The 20,525-nt window shown below is 40.8% G+C and overlaps 1 protein-coding gene across 1 annotated transcript in view; it reads left to right on the forward strand.

The window, feature by feature from the left end:
- The first annotated feature begins 326 nt into the window (after positions 1-326).
- The window catches only part of COL4A1 (collagen type IV alpha 1 chain), a 112,393-nt gene continuing 92,194 nt past the window's right edge, over positions 327-20,525 (forward strand). Inside the window, exon 1 of the mRNA XM_042868500.1 lies at positions 327-426. Coding sequence (XP_042724434.1) covers positions 364-426 — 63 coding nt within the window. The 5' untranslated portion in view covers positions 327-363. The remainder of the gene's footprint in view (positions 427-20,525) is intronic.

A 20,525-nucleotide genomic window follows, 5' to 3' on the forward strand; every position in this document is an offset into this window, starting at 1 on the left:
CCGCGGCTCTCCGTGCCCTCCCGGGCGGTCGCGGCGGTGCGGGGCGTGGGAGCGCCGCGCCTCCCCCCGCCCCCCCGCACCCACCCGCGGCGGGAGGAAGAGGAATAGGAATCGCGGCCGGCGTAGAGGGAGCGCCGTTGCACCCTCCCAGGGTCCCCGCCCGCCCGCGGGGAGGAGGGGGCTGCCGCCGCCCATCGGTTACGGCGCGGCCAGTCGCTCGGCCCCGAGGCATTGCAGGCGCCGCGGCCGGCACGGAGGGGAGAGGCGTGCATGTGGGACCGGCCCCGAGGAGCCCCCACGCCGCGCTGAGCCGCCGGCGCCCCGCCGCCCAGGGACCGACGGAGCAGCGCGGTGCGCGGTAACATGTGGCGTTGGCTGGGCTTCGGGCTGCTGCTGAGCGCCGAGCTCAGCGCCGTGTCTGCCGCGGTAAGTACGCGGGAGCTGCCCCGGGCGCGGGACGGGGCGGGGGACACGTGTGGGGAGGGAGCAGCGCACTCCGCTCCCTCCGCTGCTCCCATGTAAGAGGGGAGCGGGGCTGCCAGGTGGGCTGCTGTGTGTGGGGTTCCGACAGCCCCTCCAGGTCCAGGTCCTCGGGCAGCACTCCCGTTTGGGAGGGGAGGGGGAGCTATGCCAGGCGGGGCTTTCGGCTGCCGGTGCATCTCCGAGGGAAAACGAAGCAAAACAAAGCTACAAGTTAAGCTTTTGTAGGGGGAAAGAAAAAAAAAAAAAAAAAAAAAAAGTTTGGCTGCGTGAGTTCAAAGCGTCGTGCTCGCTGCCTTTTAAGCCCCGTGATGGGCAGCCGACTGGAGGCCAAAGAAAGGATTCTGATGTTAATGATTAAGTTCAGCTTTGGCACCTTTCCCGACAGAGAGAAATTCGGCCACAGACATGTAAAATCGAAACTGTGCAGGGAGCCTGAACATTTTGCTAAGGTAGCTAATTTTATCTCTGAGATACTGGCTACCCACTGTCCTTAAGTTAAAGGACCGTTTCCTGGTACTCCCGAAGTATTTGTGCAGTTCTCGGACCTTCAGTCTCCTAAGCAAAGGCAGTTGACATCGTGGTGTGAACTAGGTCATCTTTCCGTGTCTCTGGTTTCTTGCACTGGGCAGATTGACACTGTAGTAGTGAAATTTAGAGGGGCAGAAAACTTGCCTGGACAAGGGCAGATGGATTTCTGCCACATTTCCTGCCCTAAATGTAAGATCTGGAACTTTAAAACAGTGAAGGATGTACCAGAGAGGGTAGCTTTAAACTTTTTTCTGCTGCAAGTAAGTTCTATATTGAATTGCTTTCCCTGCGTGACCATGGGGATGGTATCTGTGCCTTGGATCAGCTGAAGTAAGAAGTGCGCTGAACTCCTGTTGCTGATATTATCAAGCTCTCTACAGTGGCAGTAAATCATTTGGTGATGTACCTTTTGGATGACTCACCCCCCTTTTGGTGTTAAACTGTCATCCTTTTGGGACATAATTAATTTTAATTGATTAATCTTTAAAGGTAAGTAATTCATGTATCAAACTCAGTATTCAAACTTCTTGAGGTAATATGTGTCTTAGTGTATTAGTGACATACATTCCCACCTTGTAGAGTTCATGAAGTCACTGGGTAAACCACAGCTGTCAGAGACAGAGAGCTATAAGGAAGGTGTGCACATCAAAAAAAGATGGAACTTTACTGTCAGTTATACCACCTCAGGTCTTCAATAGCAGCTCAGAAGAAAATGGTTCTGAATTGTCTCATGCATGCCAGATAAATTGTATTAAATTCAAGAACTCTTAAGGTGACCTAGAGCTGTTAGTTACACTGTGAATTTAACACATGCTTTACTCTGTTGTTATGATGGCTGCGGTTGCCAGCATGTCAAGGAAGCCCAGCTTCTTGCTATTCTATTGCCATAGACCAGCTTTCATGCCCAACACAGCTAGCTACTGCCCACTTGACAGATCTTCCTCCTGCTTTCTGAGTGCTGACCCAGTCTCATCTTGTCCTCAGACAAATGTGCTCCTGCTGCTCTCTTGCTCTGTTTGCATGTGAGCAGTGTTTGAGGATGGCTGCGTGGTAGGCAAGGTTGCATGCGGTGCTGGTTGCGATAGGCTCAATGAAACAGCTGTTTTTTTCTTACAAAAACATGATGCTGGTTCTTTCCTGTCCCCAAATATTTTGTATCAGCTAGATTAAGAAATAATCGTATTTATGCAACTATTTTCTTATCATACCTGTACTGTGGCCTTTTTCACAGAGTAACTGAGATTGGAGGCACCTTGGAGAACATCTCATCCAACCCCTTGCTCAGAGTAGGCTGCCTAGGGCCATGTTCTGTGAGGTTATGAGCATCTCCTCAAATGTAGACTGCATAACCTCTCTGTGCAGCCTGTCCCAAGTGCTTGGTCATCTTCACAGTAGAAATGTTTCTTCATATGTTCCCATCACGGTGCTGCAGGAGAAGCTGGCTGCTAGCTTGTGACTAGCAAGTGACTAGCTGGGACTTGAGGTCTCATGTGTGAAGGCAGACATAACAGAAGCAGCTTGTGTGCTGTTGTGTGTAGGGGTTCTGCATAGTAACAGGGCCAACAGTAAAAATTCTTTTATCGCTGACATATTCATGATTAAATACATAGAAGGAGATTTGGAAGGACTGCTCCATGGAGGCATTTGGTGCAGCAAAGCCAGTGTGGAGCTGGCTGCTGCCAAGATCACATGCCTAGTGCAGGGCAGTGACCTTGCCAGGGCATAATATGGCACTATAAAGTGTGGCACTGGAAGCTCATGTATTATGCATTGATTAATTATAATTGAAATATTAATTATAGCCAATTTGAGCTTTTGTCCTGTTCTGTCCTGTTTTGTCCTCCTCTGTTCTCAGAAGGTTCATTTTCAAATTGTAAGGAGGGAAGGGAAGAAGACAGGGCACCAGATTACAGATTTTCAGGTCAGGCTGAGAGACTGCTCTTATGTAGTGGTTACAGAAGAAAGTTGTTTTGATGGATCTCTGCGGGGGCTCTCATTTCTGACACTCTTCAAGCTGCCGTTTCCTTTGGAGAAAGTCTGTTTCCTAACATTCGTACTGTTTGATTGAGAGATGACAATGCCATGGAAATCCTGCTTTCGTGTCTTGATACCCTCTCCACACCGCTGTGGATGCATTCTGTGTGTTTTCTGAAATGAAGCAAGATCTTCTGGCTGTGTTTAAATACCAGGGCAGATCACCCAGGCCACAAGTGGGCTGTGTGCCAGCAGGAGGCCAGGAGACACTCGGCCCCATGTCTGGGGTACGTGCCCAGCTTTGGGCTGGGCTGAGCCTGTTCTGCTCTATGCCCTCAGTTGTGTGACACACGCAATTCTAGGCCAAAAGCACAAAAATCTAACCAATAAACTATCGTTCCCGACTAGTCTGGATGATATTTCTGTTCTGTTTTTGTTAGAAAATGGTTCATTGAGATGAAGAAGCACAAGGCAGCTAAACCAAAGGCGGATAAAAGAAGTGAGTGAAGAAGGTTGCATGGCTGGCAGAGGTACACGTGGGTGTACCTTTGCCGGTGAAATCAGGCTAGGTTGGACACCTGCCTTCTGCTGCTGTCTTTACCCTGGGTTGAGACTGCTTTTGGTGCTGAGAAACTATGTTCACCTGTCCCTCTGGGTCATTTGACATCCTTGTTCCTAAATGCTCTTAAGGGGTGGTCTTGTCATCTCTATGAGCACATCTGACAAACTCTGACCAATTTTAGTTCAGTGACTTGTAGGAAGGGGTGTGAGATCTGGGGTGGCTGAGTGTGCACTTCAGAGAGACACAAGAGCATGCATAGGATGGTGGCCATAGGAGGTAGGGATATCTTCTCCCCCTTCCCTGTGATTCCTAGTGTAGCCTATTGCCTTGTGGTGACAGGAGCTGCACTTGCCCCAGAGGTGGGAGAGATGCTGAACTCCTGGTTGCTACTGGTAATGTTTGAGCCCTGTCAGCTGAGCAGGCTGTGGCCAAGATTGCCTCCTGTGACTCATCTTCAACGGCCCCATTCCTGCAGCCAGCTGCTCAGTGTCAGCATGTGCAAGTGCACTTCTGGACCGGCATCCCAAGTAGCATGGTTCTCAGTTCTGTGCTAAATATTTTCAGAAATAGTGCAGGGTTTCATCACTGCTCATCTGCTTAGCCTATGTAATCCTGGGATGAAGTTAGGTTACATTGAATCTGAGGTTATGCTGGATGTATGTACTGTCAGTTGCCATGATCACACAAGGAAATGTAGGATAGCTGTTGCAGGCTAAGACAATTGTTTAAAATGTCAGTAACCATCTCTAGGGATATGCTTATGAATATTGTTCTTTTTATAGAACTAGACTAAACAAAGGAAGATTCAACAACCTCAACATGAGAATAAATTGACTTCATCAGTGTTTAACAGCTACGTAGTGCTCCCTTCCCAGAAGTTCCGTTGACTTTCCCATTACAAAAGCATATAGCACCTTGAAAAATTTGGTCAGAGGGGGAAATTTGGGCCTGGTCTATAACCTGGCCGGATCAGCAATCAGTACAGATAAGAAACAACTGAACATATGAAATACTTTTACAGTTCTGCAATGTTTGTGGGAAGATAAATTTTGACTTCTCTGGGTTGTGACTGGCTAGAAATATTCTTGGTAATTTAATACATCAGAAAAGTATGTGGTATTAGCCCTCTAAGTATCTTTATATAGAAGTGTCTTGGACAATGTGAACATAAAATAGAGACCAAATTAAAACACTGTCAATATGTATCAGTTACTATCATTGTGTCGTTCTAATCTGAAGTGACTTGCAGTAAAGGAAAAACTATAGAGAATTTAAATAGACAATAGAAAACCCCTCTACCTGCTGTTGCTCTCTGATATGTATAAACAGATAAAGGATGATGAAAAGATTTGATCAGAAAAAGAAGTGTCAGTTTCAGCGTTAAGTTTCTATTTAGTATTGAGAAAAATACATGTATACAACTAAACAGTGTTGAGTAAGTATTTCTAGGATGAAAAAGATGACTATTTAAGCTTAATTTATCTCTGAGATAATATCTTGCATGGAGTGGAACTTGGATAAACTTTCTAAAGTGAAAAAAGATGTGCAGAAGTGTGTATTTAAAAGCACCTTTGCTACAAGTCCCTTCTACATCTGCTATACTCCATTCTGCACTAGATTCACCTTTTATTGCTTTGATTGATCCAGTATCTCAATTGGATGTGTCATAGTACACATCTCACAGCCTGTATTCCATTTCGTCTGCCTCAATTGCATTTCCAACATGGGCAAAACCCACAGCAAGCCTTAAGGTGGCATTAAATCTTTTGAGACTGTGGTTTTGTGATGGGGGTAGGAAATATTACTGATCCTGGATATATATATATTTGTAACATTAATGCATTATTACTTGTCCAAGGTGCTGCTGTGTGCAGCAAGCAACAGGTGCTGTAGGGAACTGGAGACTGGGAATCCACTTGGATGAAGATGGAGATGAGTCAGCCTGGCCTTACAGCCCACAGAAGCAGTTGTGGTTTATTTATTTATTTATTTATTTATTTTTACAGAGTGCCTTACAAAAATTTAATAGAAAAGGCATGACTAAATATGAAATGAGAGAAGCCAGGAAAAACCGGGAAAGAGATGGATTTTTTTTTTCCTTTTATTTTTTTCCCTTCAATTGTCTTCATGTATATAGGATCCTTACAAAGGATCCTGTCTACACCTGCTGTCTGAAATAAATGGTGTAAGATTTTATGACACCGTGAGAAACTAATCCATAGTGAGTGTAGCTGTGTTTTTAAGTTATTCAACTTGTTTTATGGAATATTATGTAGGTTGGGCTTTTTTGGGTGGGTCCATCCAAGAGAAGAACTAAACATCCTCTGTTCCCCTCCTTTCCTCCGCCATTTCTCTCTGTGCACGTTCCTGCTGCCTTCAACCTTCAGTGCTGCTTCTGCTGGCAGTCAGCCCCTTACAGGGTCTGAGGAAGGGTGTGCATTATCAGCAGAACAATGTAGTGCACAAAACACAAAGTGCTGTCAAGTGCACAGAGTAAACACATTGCAAAGTTGTAATTCATTTTCTTTCATCTTTTTGTGGCTTTCATCTGTTAGTAATAGTGACAGACGCAGCATTTTTGAGATGAAGGTGCTCAAGATGGCTGTAAAGGAGCTGGTAGAATAAATTATCAAAGTTATGAAATAAATACAATGATTAATTTAATAGACAAGGATTAGTAGGATCAATGATAATATTTTAATTAAAAGACTGGTGGGTTAGATCTTTTGCATTTAGAAGAGCTAACAGTCTTCTACAGACAAAGGATGGCACAAAATATCAATTGTTCTATCTGTAAAACAGAATTATTTGAATCTTCTTGAAGAATATTTCAATCTCTACTACTGGGAAGCAGAAATACATTTCTAGGTAAAGTTTTAGGTATTCAGTCACTGCAGTGGACTGCTCTATCCAGCTGTTAAAGAGATGACAGAAGAGATGTGCTGAAAAGCTTGGGTTTTGAGACTCCGTATTTAATCTCTGAGTTGAGATATGATGAAAACCACAAATTAGTTCTGGATATTGAACTTCTATGAAAGCTGCCAGAAGCCTAGTGATGTTCTCTAGCATTTGCTAGAGGAGAATGGCCTGGGGTGGCTAACATTGCATCTCCATTTCTGAAAAAACAAGTCTAGCTTTTTTCTCTGTTCCTGTTTCTTTCCCAGCTGATGGGGAATTTATAATAGTCATCTCTCTGGCTACATGGAAGCTTTGTGGTTTCACCAGCAGAATAGCCCAGCTTCCTAGCCAAGGTATATCTTGTACATCTTTTTCTATATAAGGATGTTGTATTTTCACTGCGCTATGAACCTGATGGAGCATTTCTGGGTGGATTAGTGGATGGATATCTTCTAATTCAGATGACAGAGTGAGAATGACTTTTAAAAAATTATTTATTATGCTGTCTAATTCTTCAGATGATGTTTCATTTGTAGCTAAGGAATAAAACAAATTAGCCCCCTTTAACTGAATAGCTATGCGCTGACTGAGTATTCTGAGTCTTTTGGTCTTGCTAGTCCAGTTGTTTATCTAGTGGAAGAAAACATCTAGTCTACTGAAGACTTCTGTTGAAATACTTGATAATCTAAAGGCATTTAAACTAATTCTAAGATTGTAATGAAACCCAAATAAGTCTGAAAAAATACACTGACATGGACTTATGGGGCTTTAACGAATTAGAACAAAAGTATGAAGAAAAATTAATGGTTTGTATTCATGCTGAACATATTAAGGGAAAAATAAGCTAAGCGAGGTTGACTCAAACGTTCCAGGAATTTTCATATTGGGCATGAAGTTCTGTCCCTTTTATGGCAATGACAAGTCCATTATCTGCTAGTAGAGTAAAAAAAAGAATAATTTTGGCTGCCATAAAGTTAGGAGGCCTCTGCAAGCAGTATTCAGGACCAAAACTACAAGACATTTTTGCTGTAGATGCTCAAACACATATTTTTAAGAGTTGGCATGAACAGGCAAGGAAGACTAAAATTACGTAAATACTTTGAGTAATTTATCTTTCTTTTTAACTGAAACTACCATCTTTTTTGTTTTTCTTTTTTTTTTTTTAGCAAAAGCGTATTAACTGTATATTTGTTAATTACTAATTGATTTTTTAAATCAACATGGAAACATTTAGAGAAAACTGGGGAATAGCAAGAGGTAAAAATGAAAGTGAGAAGAAAATAAAAAGCTTAAATTTATCCTAGGAAGTATGTGGTCTTATCCTGTGTTAAAAAAAGCTACAATAATTGTGAGAAGTTAAGACTGCGTGACTGATCCCAGCGAGCCAGAGAAGAAACCAGGATAAAAAACCTTCCAGAAGCCAGGGGTCAGAAAAGATTGTCAAAAACTGGAATGAAAACAAAACAAAATAGAACAGGGAAAAAAAAAAAAAAAGAAAGAAAGGGGAAAGGGAAAGGACTAAGTGCTACAGCCACAGACTTTGTTTTGATCAGGCTGGAGATCAGCTGTGGGAGCAGAGTCTGGATCCAGGCCCCTGCCACCAGCTGCAGGGTCCCCAGCTGGCCGTCCCCAACTGAATGAAGTTCTTCTGACCATTGCTGGCACATCCCACTGGGAAAGGCTCATGTGTGGGTTCTGGTGACATTAATTCTTATATGATGTAATTTTACTGTCTGTGACTGTCTATTGCTATTTTAAAATTTACTTCCCATTATGGACCTCGGTATTATAGCAAATGCTGTACTGATGCCTAACGTCTTTGGGTTAAAAAATGTCTTGGCTTGTACCCTTGAGAATACCAAACTCATTTAAATCAAGCACAAAAACATATCCATCTTCTGGGGACATGCCTTTGAAAATGTGCTCTGATTCACACTGGTCAAACAAATAATGAATGCCGATTTTGATGCATTTTCCAGGAATGGTGTGTCTGGTTGGGAAAGTGCTTGTGATCTGGAACAAACTGGAAGTTTCATGAGCACAGAAAAGCTCAGAGTGGTAACCCATGAGACAGTTGGTAGCTTGCCTGTGTTGCTAATGATTTCATCTTTCATTGAATTAATCTTTAGCGTAGCTGAAGTTGCTAAGGATGTGGAATAACTTTTTACTTGTGCGTCAAAGAGACCAAAGAAGATGATTTTGACGGGATGGAGTGAGAAAGCTGCATAGGTCAATGATGAGGAAGACTTTATCTAGGCTGTAGTGCCCATATGTAATTCTTTGCCTTTGCAAATCTGCATTGATGGAACAGGTTGAAAGTTTATGAACAAAATGTGAAAAGTGCTGGATGTCCCCCTTTGTGCTTGCTGGGATGTTTTCTGTCATTGCAGTGCTAATTGCGATTACATGGAACGGGTCTGCACATGGCACGGCGTGTATTTACACTGTCCAAATGAAATGTAGGAAAATGATACGGGGAGGTGCATATGTGGTTATGTCATGTCTTGTCTTGTTTGTGATAATGCCCCTAAATTTCTAGTAAATGTGGTTCAGCTGTCTAGGGGATTATTTCACGGTTCTAAATCCGAAGATACATAAATCATATCAAATCAGTCATTAAGATAGAAAATTAGTTCTTGGTGAAGTTTCACACGCATGTAGCATTGCTGAAAAGAGTTAAATAATCTGATGCATTTAAAACATAAGCATCTTATATGAGCTTTTCTTTGTCTGAAGACGACTAATGAAGTTTTAGAGTTTTATTTAAAATGTAGAGCTTGGTTACAGCAAAACTAGTTAAAAATGGATTTGTAATTTGTAATTGTGGTCTGTTTCTCGTAATTATTATTTTCTGTGTCGGAAAGCGTGAAGTGCAGAATTCCTATTCTTAGTTTTATCGTATTAAATTGAAGCTGTCAATAAAGCATTTTTTAAAATCTGAATCATGGTGAATTATGATGTATCTTTGTGATTAACCAGTGTCATATTCATCACTGGTGATGGCCAGCTCTACATGCTTCTCTCTGACAGCCCAATGTCAAGTGAGATGAGTGATGGAGCAGATGTTTGTACAGTCATCTGATTAGATTTGATACTTCAAAATAGTATTTTTGAAGCTTCAACATTTGATTGGCTGCTGGAATTATCTAGTGATCATTTTCTTAAGTGTAGAATTGGGTCTGTCATGAAAAATGTGATCCGTAGAGTCTTGAAACTGGCTATGTGCACGCGTGTATTTGGAGAGGCAAAGGAATGGGCTGTAAGAGTTAAGGCACTGTCCATTGTGGCAAAATGCTGTGATAGCAGCTAGGCAGAGGAATATCTCACAAAACATTGGCTCATTGAGACCAGTTGCCACCCTGAGTTGTCCACCAGTTGTGCTGTGTCCCCAGACGGCTGACATTTTGTCTTCTCCACACATTGGCCAGGCTGAAAGCATCACCAGATTTTCCTTTCCTGCTTCCTTCTATGTGCAAAGCCTTGGATGTGAAGCAACAGCACCATTTACCTCATGATGCCACAGGCAGCTGCATGTTGAAGCAGGAACGTGACCCAGCTCTGTCACTAAAGTAAAAAGGAGTTCCATCCTTTTGGCTGTTTGAGGATAATTTGGTTTCAGCAGATTTCCTGAGGGGAGAAAAAGAGGCCGATAGGGTTGCTTTTACTGTTCCCTTACAGCTGGTGTTAACCTGTAATGTAGACTTCAATTCAAGGATTGTATCTGTCACTGTTTTTATTTTTATTTTTATTTTTTTTAATTTCATGTTTATTTAGATGTTGGAATTTAGTGGTGATTGGCTGATGGCTTCCTAAAAAATAAATCAGTTAAAATATAGCAAGTGAAAATGCATGCTGTGATCTAATATCAAGAAACCATTAAGGATCACTGGATGTGTTGACAGCTGAGAAGCTAGCTAGGTAGCGATGAAGATAAATTAACTCTAAGTTGCATAATCAAAGAGATGTTTTTATTTTTTTTATTAATAAAGACACATCAGTAGAGAGAGATTTTCCAAAGTGTTATTGATGATATACAAGGGAACAGCTTTTCTATAGAGTTCATTTTAATATTTCTGGAAAGGACCACTATAGCAGATCTTTTAGTCCAGAGCTGTTTTCAAAGAAATGGCAATAAGAATGGGAGGTTGACTGAAACCCATAAAGTTATGTGGCTGTGCCCAGCTGATGTAGTGTTTCTTCTTAAAGGTCTATGAGCAGCTAATACAGATTATGTTGTGTAGAACCCCTGTGGAATGCTTAAATGCATGTATTTTGGGAAAGAAAATCCTGAAATGCTTCTGAATAAAAAATCCCCTTACTTTTTATGGTTTTGTTTTCTCAGGCCATATTTAGAAATCTTAGAAAGGAAAATTCTTCAGAAAAATTGAGAAGAAATTTGTATTATATTATTCTCAGAATGGGCAGTAAAGTAATCGCTATGGTAATAGTAAAAATGTTATCACTGTACTTTTATTTATCGGAATTCTTTCTACAGTTATAAATAATATGAATAAACAACTTCATTTTGGACCCTGCAATATCAGCCAGGCAAAATGCCTGTGCAACTGCAGTCTGTATTAGTCTTGTGCTGCATACACACTCACACCTATATGTTGGCATATAATATTATTAAGATATTTTTCACCAGAAGCATCTCTTTTATTTTTATTATTCAATGAAGTACCTGTGCATATCCTAGTTTCTGAAAGCTTCTTTCTTGTTGTTTACAAACTAATGATACTGGTACTTTCTTTCATGATTTTGTTTTTCCTAAATATATTTTATGCATATATCGTTGGTGCCTAATAGCAGAAGTACCTCTTCACAGAAACCCTTCAATATTTGATACTATTTGAACAGTCAGAAGTATTTCATACTTATTTTTGTGCAATCATATCGAGCATGGCTAAATTCTTCTTGAGATCGACAGATGTCGTGCTTACTGTAAACATAACCTTATTCTGTTAAGAAGATATCTGTCACAGACACTATTATTTTTTTTTTTAAACACTCACCCTCTTATTTTTGTTCAGGAAAAGTGTGATTCCCTCTTAGTCCCTCTCCTGGTGCCTTCAAAACTAGTGGAAATGTTTCACATCTGAGTCAGGACCATGGATCTAGATGGATAATCTAGGAAGAATTAAAAGTTCCAATGAACTTGGAACTTTTAATTGTCATTTCCAATGGCAATAAGCTCAGTGTAGGTAAAAACAAAAATCACCTTTTTATTCTTTGAGGCTAAATTAAGAAATTGCACACTGTGCAGTCTAGGTTTTTATTTTTCTAGTCTGTTCTGCAGCCTCATTAAACCTTTTAAGGTATGAAGCTATCTATCCGCATTGCATCCTGTCCAAGGGGAGAATGTCCATTTGACAAATAGGTAGATGATTGCTTCTGGACCATGTCCTGCAACTCTAGAGGTCAGTTACTTCTGTCTGATCACTGCCTCCCAGTTATTCGCATACTGTCACACAGTCCAATGCTCCACCAGCTATAAACCCAATTGCCAACAGCTCTAAATAATATAGCCTGTCTTGAAGGACCTGCCCAAAGATGACATCATTTTGTTGTAGATGTGAGGAGGATGCTACAGCCAGTATCCTTACACCTATGGCTGTCTTCATGCTTCACTGAACTCCATTCCCTATTATGCCACTGTCTGTTCCTGCTTCCCCGTTCTCGCTTTCCTAAAAGCAAAGTAAGAGTGACATAACTTCCTGATATTCAGAATAGGATACAAGTCTGCTGTTCTAGGTTTTATACAAAGCCTCAAAGTGTATAATAAAAACTAATTTTTATCAAGTTTGATGATTAATTTTTCAGTATTATCAGATTCAGGAATAAAGATCACATATACCTCAAAATTTTTCTATTCACACCCATTGCTTACGATGTAACTTTGGGTTTTTTTTAGCGCTTTGCTGCATTGGCTTCTGCTAATCACGTGTTTAGGTATTTCTACAACAACTGCAGAGGCAAAAAATTTATTTAAAAAGACTAAACCTATGAATGGGAAAAAATAGACAATCAAGGGGAATTTTAACAGGGAATTCAAGATACCACGACATATTAGCTGTGGATTTCCGGCTGAAGCTTTATTTTAACTACTTCTTTGTGATCCTCTATAAGAACAAATTTGTTCCTAACTTAACTGTTTCTGCTTGGGTCCCTAAAACATAAAAGTCTTTTTTTTTTTTTTTTTTTTTTTCCTAAAAAAAAATAAAAATAAAAAAATAAAAAAAAGGAAGCATTCACAGAATAATTTGGGTGTGTGAAGGCAATAGATTTGAATTTGAATATCCAGTGTAGTGGAAGGAAAAAAAAGTAATTTAACAGAATAGCTTTAAACGTACGTGCCTGATGATATCTGCCAATTTGTCTGAAGAAGAAAAAGCACCTCTTCCCCTGGTTCTAATTGAAAGTCGGAGGGGAGTGATCCAATTCTTTATGATTAATTTTACAGAGTTGGACAAGAGGGAATCTAGGCTGTTCTCAGCTGGACAGCAAACAGTAGAGCTATTCTTTCTGTCCTAAAGCCCTGACCTTGTAGGGAAAAGTGATCCAACTGCTTCCAAAACAGGCACATCTGTATACTGTAGTACTTTGTCTCTTGGTGATGCTTGATGTACACACCAGCAGCTGACATGACAGGGTTTGTAGCATGGGATTGAGAATAATAATAATGACTGGAGTGCACAGGAACTGTGATGTATGTCTATAGGCATATACAGCATTGCCATCGGGAAAGGGAAGGGGTTGTCCCTCTGTGTGTGGGTTTGGGCATAAAGCTATTAGAGAGTGTCCAAAGGAGGGCTATGAAGGGAAGGGTCTAGAAGGGAAGATGTATGAGGAGTGGCTGAGGCCCCTTGGTGCACTTAGCACAGAGCAGAAGAGCTGAGGAGAGGCCTTGAACAGTGTTGGGGTTTGAGGTGTGGTTTCATACCAGGGCTCAGGCTGGAGGAGAGTTGGAATGGGCTTTTAGCTGGCTTCCCAAAACTGCAGTCATGCTTCCACCCCTGCCTTTGAGTTTGGAACAGCAGTAGCCATTAAACATATTTTTGTGATGTACAGCCAAATGTAATTCTCTGTTAGTGGTGTCTGTATGCTCACATAATATGAATACATCTTCCTACAGGGAAGATATTTAAAGAATATCCTGTTTTCGCAGTTGAGATCTAAAAAGCTAGCAAGGTTCAGTGCAATCTAAATACAGTGCAGTCTTTCTGCTCATGCTAGCCTGCAGTTGATTGATCTATTTCCCAGGACCCCATCTTATTCAATGCACAGAACTGTTTGCACAGAACTCATGAATAGGTGAAGATGCAAACGTTGAGTGCTTTTTTTTCTTTTTTCTTTTTCTGTGTTTTTTCTTTATTCTTCAATTTTTGGCCTTGCTTCTTATTTGAAATCCGATAATCAAATTACCGTATGAAGATGACATAGCCATCTTCAGGTCTTTGGAGCTTCAGATTGCTTTTATCATGATTGTACCTTAATATTTCCACAAAACTCACACTGATCTCTAGAAAATTACCCTAGATTCAAGGAGGGGTGATGGTGTATAGCTTCAGTCACCTGTTTCTTTCAATTCAGTTTATGTGAGCCAGAGTGGTGCTTGAAACTCTTGGCTAGAGAATTCATAGTTATAAGGAGGAGACCAAATCCTATTCTCCAGTAAACCACTCAACTGCCTTAAGCAGGCAGCATCTTTGCTGTTCCTTTCTTTTGAGAGACATGGTGTTGCTAGCTTGAATAGAGCAGGCTGATATGGAGGACTTGAACTGCTCTGGAGTAATAGTAATTGAAGAAATTTAGCTTGAAACCAAGCAAGCTTTTTGAAAGACAGTAACCTGCTGAGAGGAGGGCTTATATGGAGCTTTTCTGCAAGACTGTAATTTTGCATTTCCTAACTTACTTTACCTTGGAAGGAGAAGATTCTAAATCTAAATAGTTTGGAAACAATGAAAAGAGCAAGGAAAGTTGAATTAACAAAGAAAAACATCATTATGCTTCTGTTTTGACTATTTCAAGAAAATAAGTCTGTGAAATGTAGCTCCACCTCAGAGATTTGTGATGAGAGGTGTTGGTTCCCTGCTACTCTGTTATCCAAGCATTTTCTCTAGAGGGAAGAAGGTGTGGTATTTATAAGCCTTTCTCAAAGTCTTCCTACTTGCTCACTGAAAGCAGTGTGAAATGAGAATTTCTTTTGCCGTTATCTCATCTACACCATTATTTTGCTACAGTAAGGAATCCACACTCTAATTTAGATTAGTCTTCTCAGATTCTCAGCCCACAGTCTTTCCTTGGTTGCGTTGATTATTTTCCTTTTATGTTATCTGTCAGTGTGATATTTTAGTCTCACCCCTCCCTATTCATGTGAAGCCAGTCTATCTTACATATATTGCCAGTGCTACTAGTTTTGCCCTAGTAGGGAAGGGTGTGTGCAGTAAACTACAGGTTTTGTTGTTAACACTGTAAGTACACAAGTATTTCGCCATTTAACTGCTGATGAGCAAGCAGTTCCTAGTTTACAAGCTGCTTAATCTGTTTGATGTATCCATTCCAACATCAGTGCTTTGTGCTCCTCTTTTGGTGTTCCTGTCTTTCTGTTGAACTATTGCCAGACACAGCTTGTATGCCTGAAAACATGGAAAGAATTGATGGAATAATTGTGTTTCTTTTTCCCTGGAAATTGTTCAATCAGTCTCTGCTTCAACAGGCTTCTGTGTTGTTTTTATAGCTGTCCTGTCTGGTGTTTACCATTGCCATAAGGGAAGGGAAAGGTTGGATGCTGCAAGACCTTTTTGTGAACCCGCTTTGCATCTCATGAATATGAAGTTTTCAAACTACCTAAAAGCTTTGTGGAAGCAACTGGAGAATGATAAGATCTGTGAATTTAGATGAAGTAATGGTAGAACTGTAACACTTATTTTTAGTCTTCATTTAGACAGACACAGGTTTTTGTAACCTGTTTTGAGTTAGCTGAGGTAATGCAAAATTGTGCATTACCAATAATGTGTAAAACTTAGTTCTCCTAAGCATGTTTCTAATTGTGAGGGCTGCTCTGAAAGTAAGTCTTGAAGAAGTTCAAGGTGTAGCCTGAAATGGATATAGTGATGTGCACTGTCTTTTGGTATAGGAAAAGGTGATCCCTCTGGATTTTCTATAACCCGGACAAGCCATCAACTCTGATCAGTACACAATGACACTGAGTTGAAGGTTCAAACTTCCAGAGTCAGTCCGAGTAGAAGGCAACATTCCTCTTGTAATAATGCCAGGTCCCACACCAGTTTGAAGACCATGGGTCACACGGTCAGTCTTGACTGGACTGTTCTACCACACTCATCATGTAGTCCAGATTTGATGCCTTCTCACTTCCATCATTTTAGGCAGATAAAGTATGGACCATATGGAAACGTTTTCCTAGCCATGTCACAGTCATAGTGACTGTGAAACAGTTGGTCATCTCTGCTGGTGCATATTTTATAAACTTGACATGCAGGCTCTTGTTCATAGCTTGTGAAAATGCAGTGCTAATGGTGGTGACTACTGGCTAATGAAAAACAGTGTTTTGTAGCTGAGGTTTTCCTCTATCAAATGTTGTTATGCTCCTTGTATAGAGTGTTACTTTCAGAGAGACTTGTTTACTATTGGTTGACATTTCTGTGGAAATAAATAGAAGGCATTACTTTCAGAGAAATCTATGTAGATAATATCTCTCAGAAGATCTGCACTGGCATCGTGAGAAGTTTAAACATACCATTCATGTGCTGTTGGTAGCAGGTAGCCTCTGCTGTATCCTGGATGGCAGTTAGCTCCTTGAAGCTAATTGCAAAGTTGGTGTGCATTACAGTTGTATTAAAAACACAAAGTTTATGGTGATTTTTTTTTTCTTCAAATTTTCTATACCAAATTCAAACTAAAATAGTTGTAATAGCCTTTGTTGTCCAAAAATATTGTTGTATGCCTTTCCCAAATAAGTGATTGGACAAAGTCAATCTGGATGAGCAGTGTGATGTAATCCTATTTAGCTCTTAAAACAAAACAAGATATGTAATTTTTATTCTTTTAATAGTGGAAATACATGGTTTTCCTCTGTCAGTAGGAGAGGAAAACCATGAGAGTTGAGTATAGCAAGTGTTTTACAGTAGTTAGATGGAACAGTTTCAAAACATATGAATACTGGTAAGTTTCCTGGGGTTTAGTGAGTTTTAGGTTAGATCTTGAACATTGATTGGATTTAAAGCTTTGCTAAGACTATGAAATGAAGAGGGAATCCAAGAGAAGTCCATCAGTCAGAAGTTCATACTGCACTGGAGTTCTGTGTTCATATTTTGCTAAATCTGATCAGTAAATATTGATGAATAATTCCAGGTGGGTATCACAACGCATGCAGACAGTTTAGTAACATTGGTGCAAAAAAAAACGAGGAGTGATGGATGTGGCTGCTTCTGTCCTCATACAGACTGCTACTGTATGAGGACAGTTTCCTGGTAATTCAAATTGAATAAATATTAGAATTGTATCACATGTCTTTTAAATGTTTATGGGTGTCACGACTTCCATAATGCATAAAACTGCAAGGAAAGAAGTTATGCTTTTTGAACAGCAAGATTTCAGATTCTCACTGTCGGTATTTCATTGGTTTTAGGACTTTTTCTTTTAAAAGAATTTTGCTTTTAATATAAATGAGTAATTGTTTTACAATTTCAGAAGAATAATAATGACATTGTGTTGCATTCTAGATAGTTCGGAATTTAGGAATGCGACTTTTATTTTAAGGTTGCATGGGATCTCCCAAAGGCATTTCACTTTTGACCTTTAGATGAAATAAATGGATGTTCGCTTTTTTGTAGAATGGACAGAGCCTGCTGGTGGAGTGTAAAGGCATTTCTTATTTAGCACAAAGTCAAGCTTTATGTGGAGAATTAGATATACAGATTAGCAACAGTACTAAAATGAAGTAATGCCAATATAATGCCAATCTTGTTCTCACCCTAAATAAGTTTACATCCTTGGACTCAAGCTGCAGATCTGTGTTATTAGCTCTTTAAGCCTTTAGTTTCTGTGCTTCTAATTTTCTGTTCATAATTTCCCGGCAGTAGAGATGCCTGTTTGTGTATGTATGTGTTAAGGGCTGGGCTTTATTTCTTCAGAAGTCTCGGGTGCCTGCCATGTGCGTCACACACACTTCTGTTAGCAGATCTACCTCATTTTCATGGTAGGGTGGTTTTAGTTGCAATTAATGGGAAATAGATGCCAAGATTATGACTTCTGTATTACATATACCTCAATTTGTGTCTTCCTAGTACTATGGAATTTGCAACGCATGAATGCTTCCAGCTGTTTTTCATGAAGCTGTATGCACTTTTGTGAGGTTTCAAGTAAAGTCCTTGTGCTATAGATGGATTATCTACCACATTAGAGAAAGCCAAGTAAAAAACCGCTAACCACTAAAGCAGAGGATGGGGAGATTTACTGCAATGCTCTGTGATTCCCGTGGCAGCGCATCCCTAGCTGTCACCAAACCTGTTTTAAGTGCAGCCAGAGAAGATCATGGACTTGCTGGGGGGTTGTCTGGCTTCCCAGCTGTGGTTACACCATCAAGAGGTGGTGAAGGTTGCTTTCAGTTGCTTCACACTGCACGCAGTCTCTGGTCGGAGCCTGTCCTGAGAAAGGCTGTAAGCCTACCAGTGCTACCCGGGTCTGTGGCATCATCCTGGCCCATTTGGTTGTGCTCAAACGGTGTGTACCGCAAGGAGGAAGCACCAACCTTGTTTCCAGTTATTTACTGTGCATACAAAGTAGGTGTTAGAGCATCAGTTCATTTTTCAGGCACTTGTTTTAAGTGTAACAATGATAAAACTTTGCAGCTCTCTTCCTCTCCATCACCTCCTTTCACTGGATCCATGTGGTTTGGGGGAAAAGTCAAGAAAAGTTAGAGAAAGCATTGATCACTGTCCTGTAAATGGTAACTTCGAATCACAGGTGGGATGGGACAGAACATGGCACCTGCACACAGAAATAGCTATCAATAGTTTCTAGTATTTAAATGGTGCATTGCTCTGATGAAGTCTTTTTATAAACTTGGGTCCAAACTGAATCTTGCATAGGCCTCCTCACATGGAGAAGCAGTCTGTTTGGGCCTGCCAGGAATTTGACAAAAGCCAGGTCTTTTGAAGAACAGCTGCTTCTAAACCTCTGAGAAGACTGAGCCCTGAGTGGGCTGAATTACGTGCACATGAGTGCTTTGCTTCGCTGGACCTCCTCACCTCTGTAGCTTGAGCCCCTCTTTGTACTGAGATGAAAGGACTGCAGAGAAAGTTAAAACTTAGAGGCTGCAGTAGTGCCTGTGGAGTTGCTTTTGTAGGTGAGAGATGGCTCCAGCTGATCAGAAGAGAAAATAAGTTGCCTTTGTGCAGGCCTGGGTCTTTGCTGTTTTCCTCAGACTGTTTTATAGATGCACTTAGTGCAAGGGGTTGTCTGTATTGCTCCACTGTTGTGAATGTAAAGGATTCTTAGCAATCTGGCATCACTGATGGTATCAGATGTAGAAACAAGGGGGAGAGGGGCACGTCCTTTCCTCATCTCCTTCTCAGCACTGGAAATGAGAGATGAGGAGCACCCAGCATGGCAGCTGTGTCTGCTCAGCAAGCCTGGCTGGGTTGTGCTTCCGTTCTTCCCTGGTAAGGATGCAGAAAGAGGTCTTTGTCCTGTTTATTTGTCCTGTGAGCTTGTACTAGTGTGCATGTTTCTGTCTGATGGCCAGGACTTTTTGATTTTGAAAAGCTGTGGGGACACTTCTGTGCAATTTTTCAGTCTGCTTTTGGCTTATGGGAAAGTAGAAGATGGAATATGCGTATGCAAGCAACAAAATTTTCACCAACCTTTTTTAAAATACAAGCATATCAATCTGGGGAGTATTCTTAGTGTGCTCAAATAACCAGGTGGAAACAGCAGTCATAGGGCTTCCTGTTGCCTGCATGCTGGGGGGAGCCAGGGGAACAAACCATGACCTCTCAGAGGTGATGGTGTGAATCAGATGCACCCGAAATACAATTTCCTGTTTGATAGAGGCAGCGAGTTCAGCGACTGCCCTCTGTGTTGGCTGCAGAGAAAACATTCCCAAGCTCTTCCGAGTATTTAACCCATTGTCCAGTTACAGCTGTGAAAAATACAAAAAGCTCAGAGTCCATAAAAGGAGATAATTTGAAGTTAATAGAGGCAGTGCTATGTAGCGCATAAATGGAATGTGGGTGGTTGTGTGTTTTACCCTTGTATTCTGCTCTATTAAATTACTCTAATTTGCCAGTTTAATTCCTGTCTGTGCTAAACAAAACTTCACATGACATAACAGAAAAGAGCTTGTGTGTCTGCCTTGTTGCCTTGGCTCTTTCATAATACTGCAGCTTTCTGCAAGCCGGATGACAGCAGGATGAGCCTCAGCATGGGCTGAAATGTGGCATATTGAATAGCTGGAACTCAAGGGCCGTATAAAGGGTTGCTAAAATGCCAGCCCTTTCTGCTGTGCTCCCTGATACATATTAACCTAAATTGGTTAAATATACAACTTGATTTATGAAGCACAAAATTTCTTCAACAATGGAAAGCTACCAAAGCCTGTAGATATAGGATATTTCATCACCCTGCTTTTGTTTTTCCTGTTAATAAGTTAGGATGTTAGTTACTGAGCTTAATACAGAATGCAGTAAATGAAACTGTCCATCTGAGTATGTCTGATGAGGTGATAACATCATAATCAAGTGGGTGATGATTATCCCTAATGTTCAGTGTTCAATGTTGATGGATTCTACAGAAGAAAACTTCTCATGTGAAAAATAATATCTTCAAAATTTGAAACAGAGAGAAAACAGCTGTGCACAGGTGGCTGTAGGCTGAGGCATTAGGGTTCCCATCAGAATCTGAAGGCCTTGGTGCTCTCCTCCCTCCTCCGTATTGCTTAGAATTAAGCAAATGGAAGGCAGTAGGGCCCCTGTCTGCTTATTGATAAACCCATTTCTGTTTGGTTGGCTGCCATATTTCTGACATCGAAGATGAGTGATAAGGAACAGAAGTAGGC

This window comes from Lagopus leucura, unplaced genomic scaffold, assembly GCF_019238085.1.
Source record: "Lagopus leucura isolate 7727_CA_CO unplaced genomic scaffold, USGS_WTPT01 Super-Scaffold_100001, whole genome shotgun sequence".
Lineage (NCBI taxonomy): Eukaryota > Metazoa > Chordata > Aves > Galliformes > Phasianidae > Lagopus > Lagopus leucura.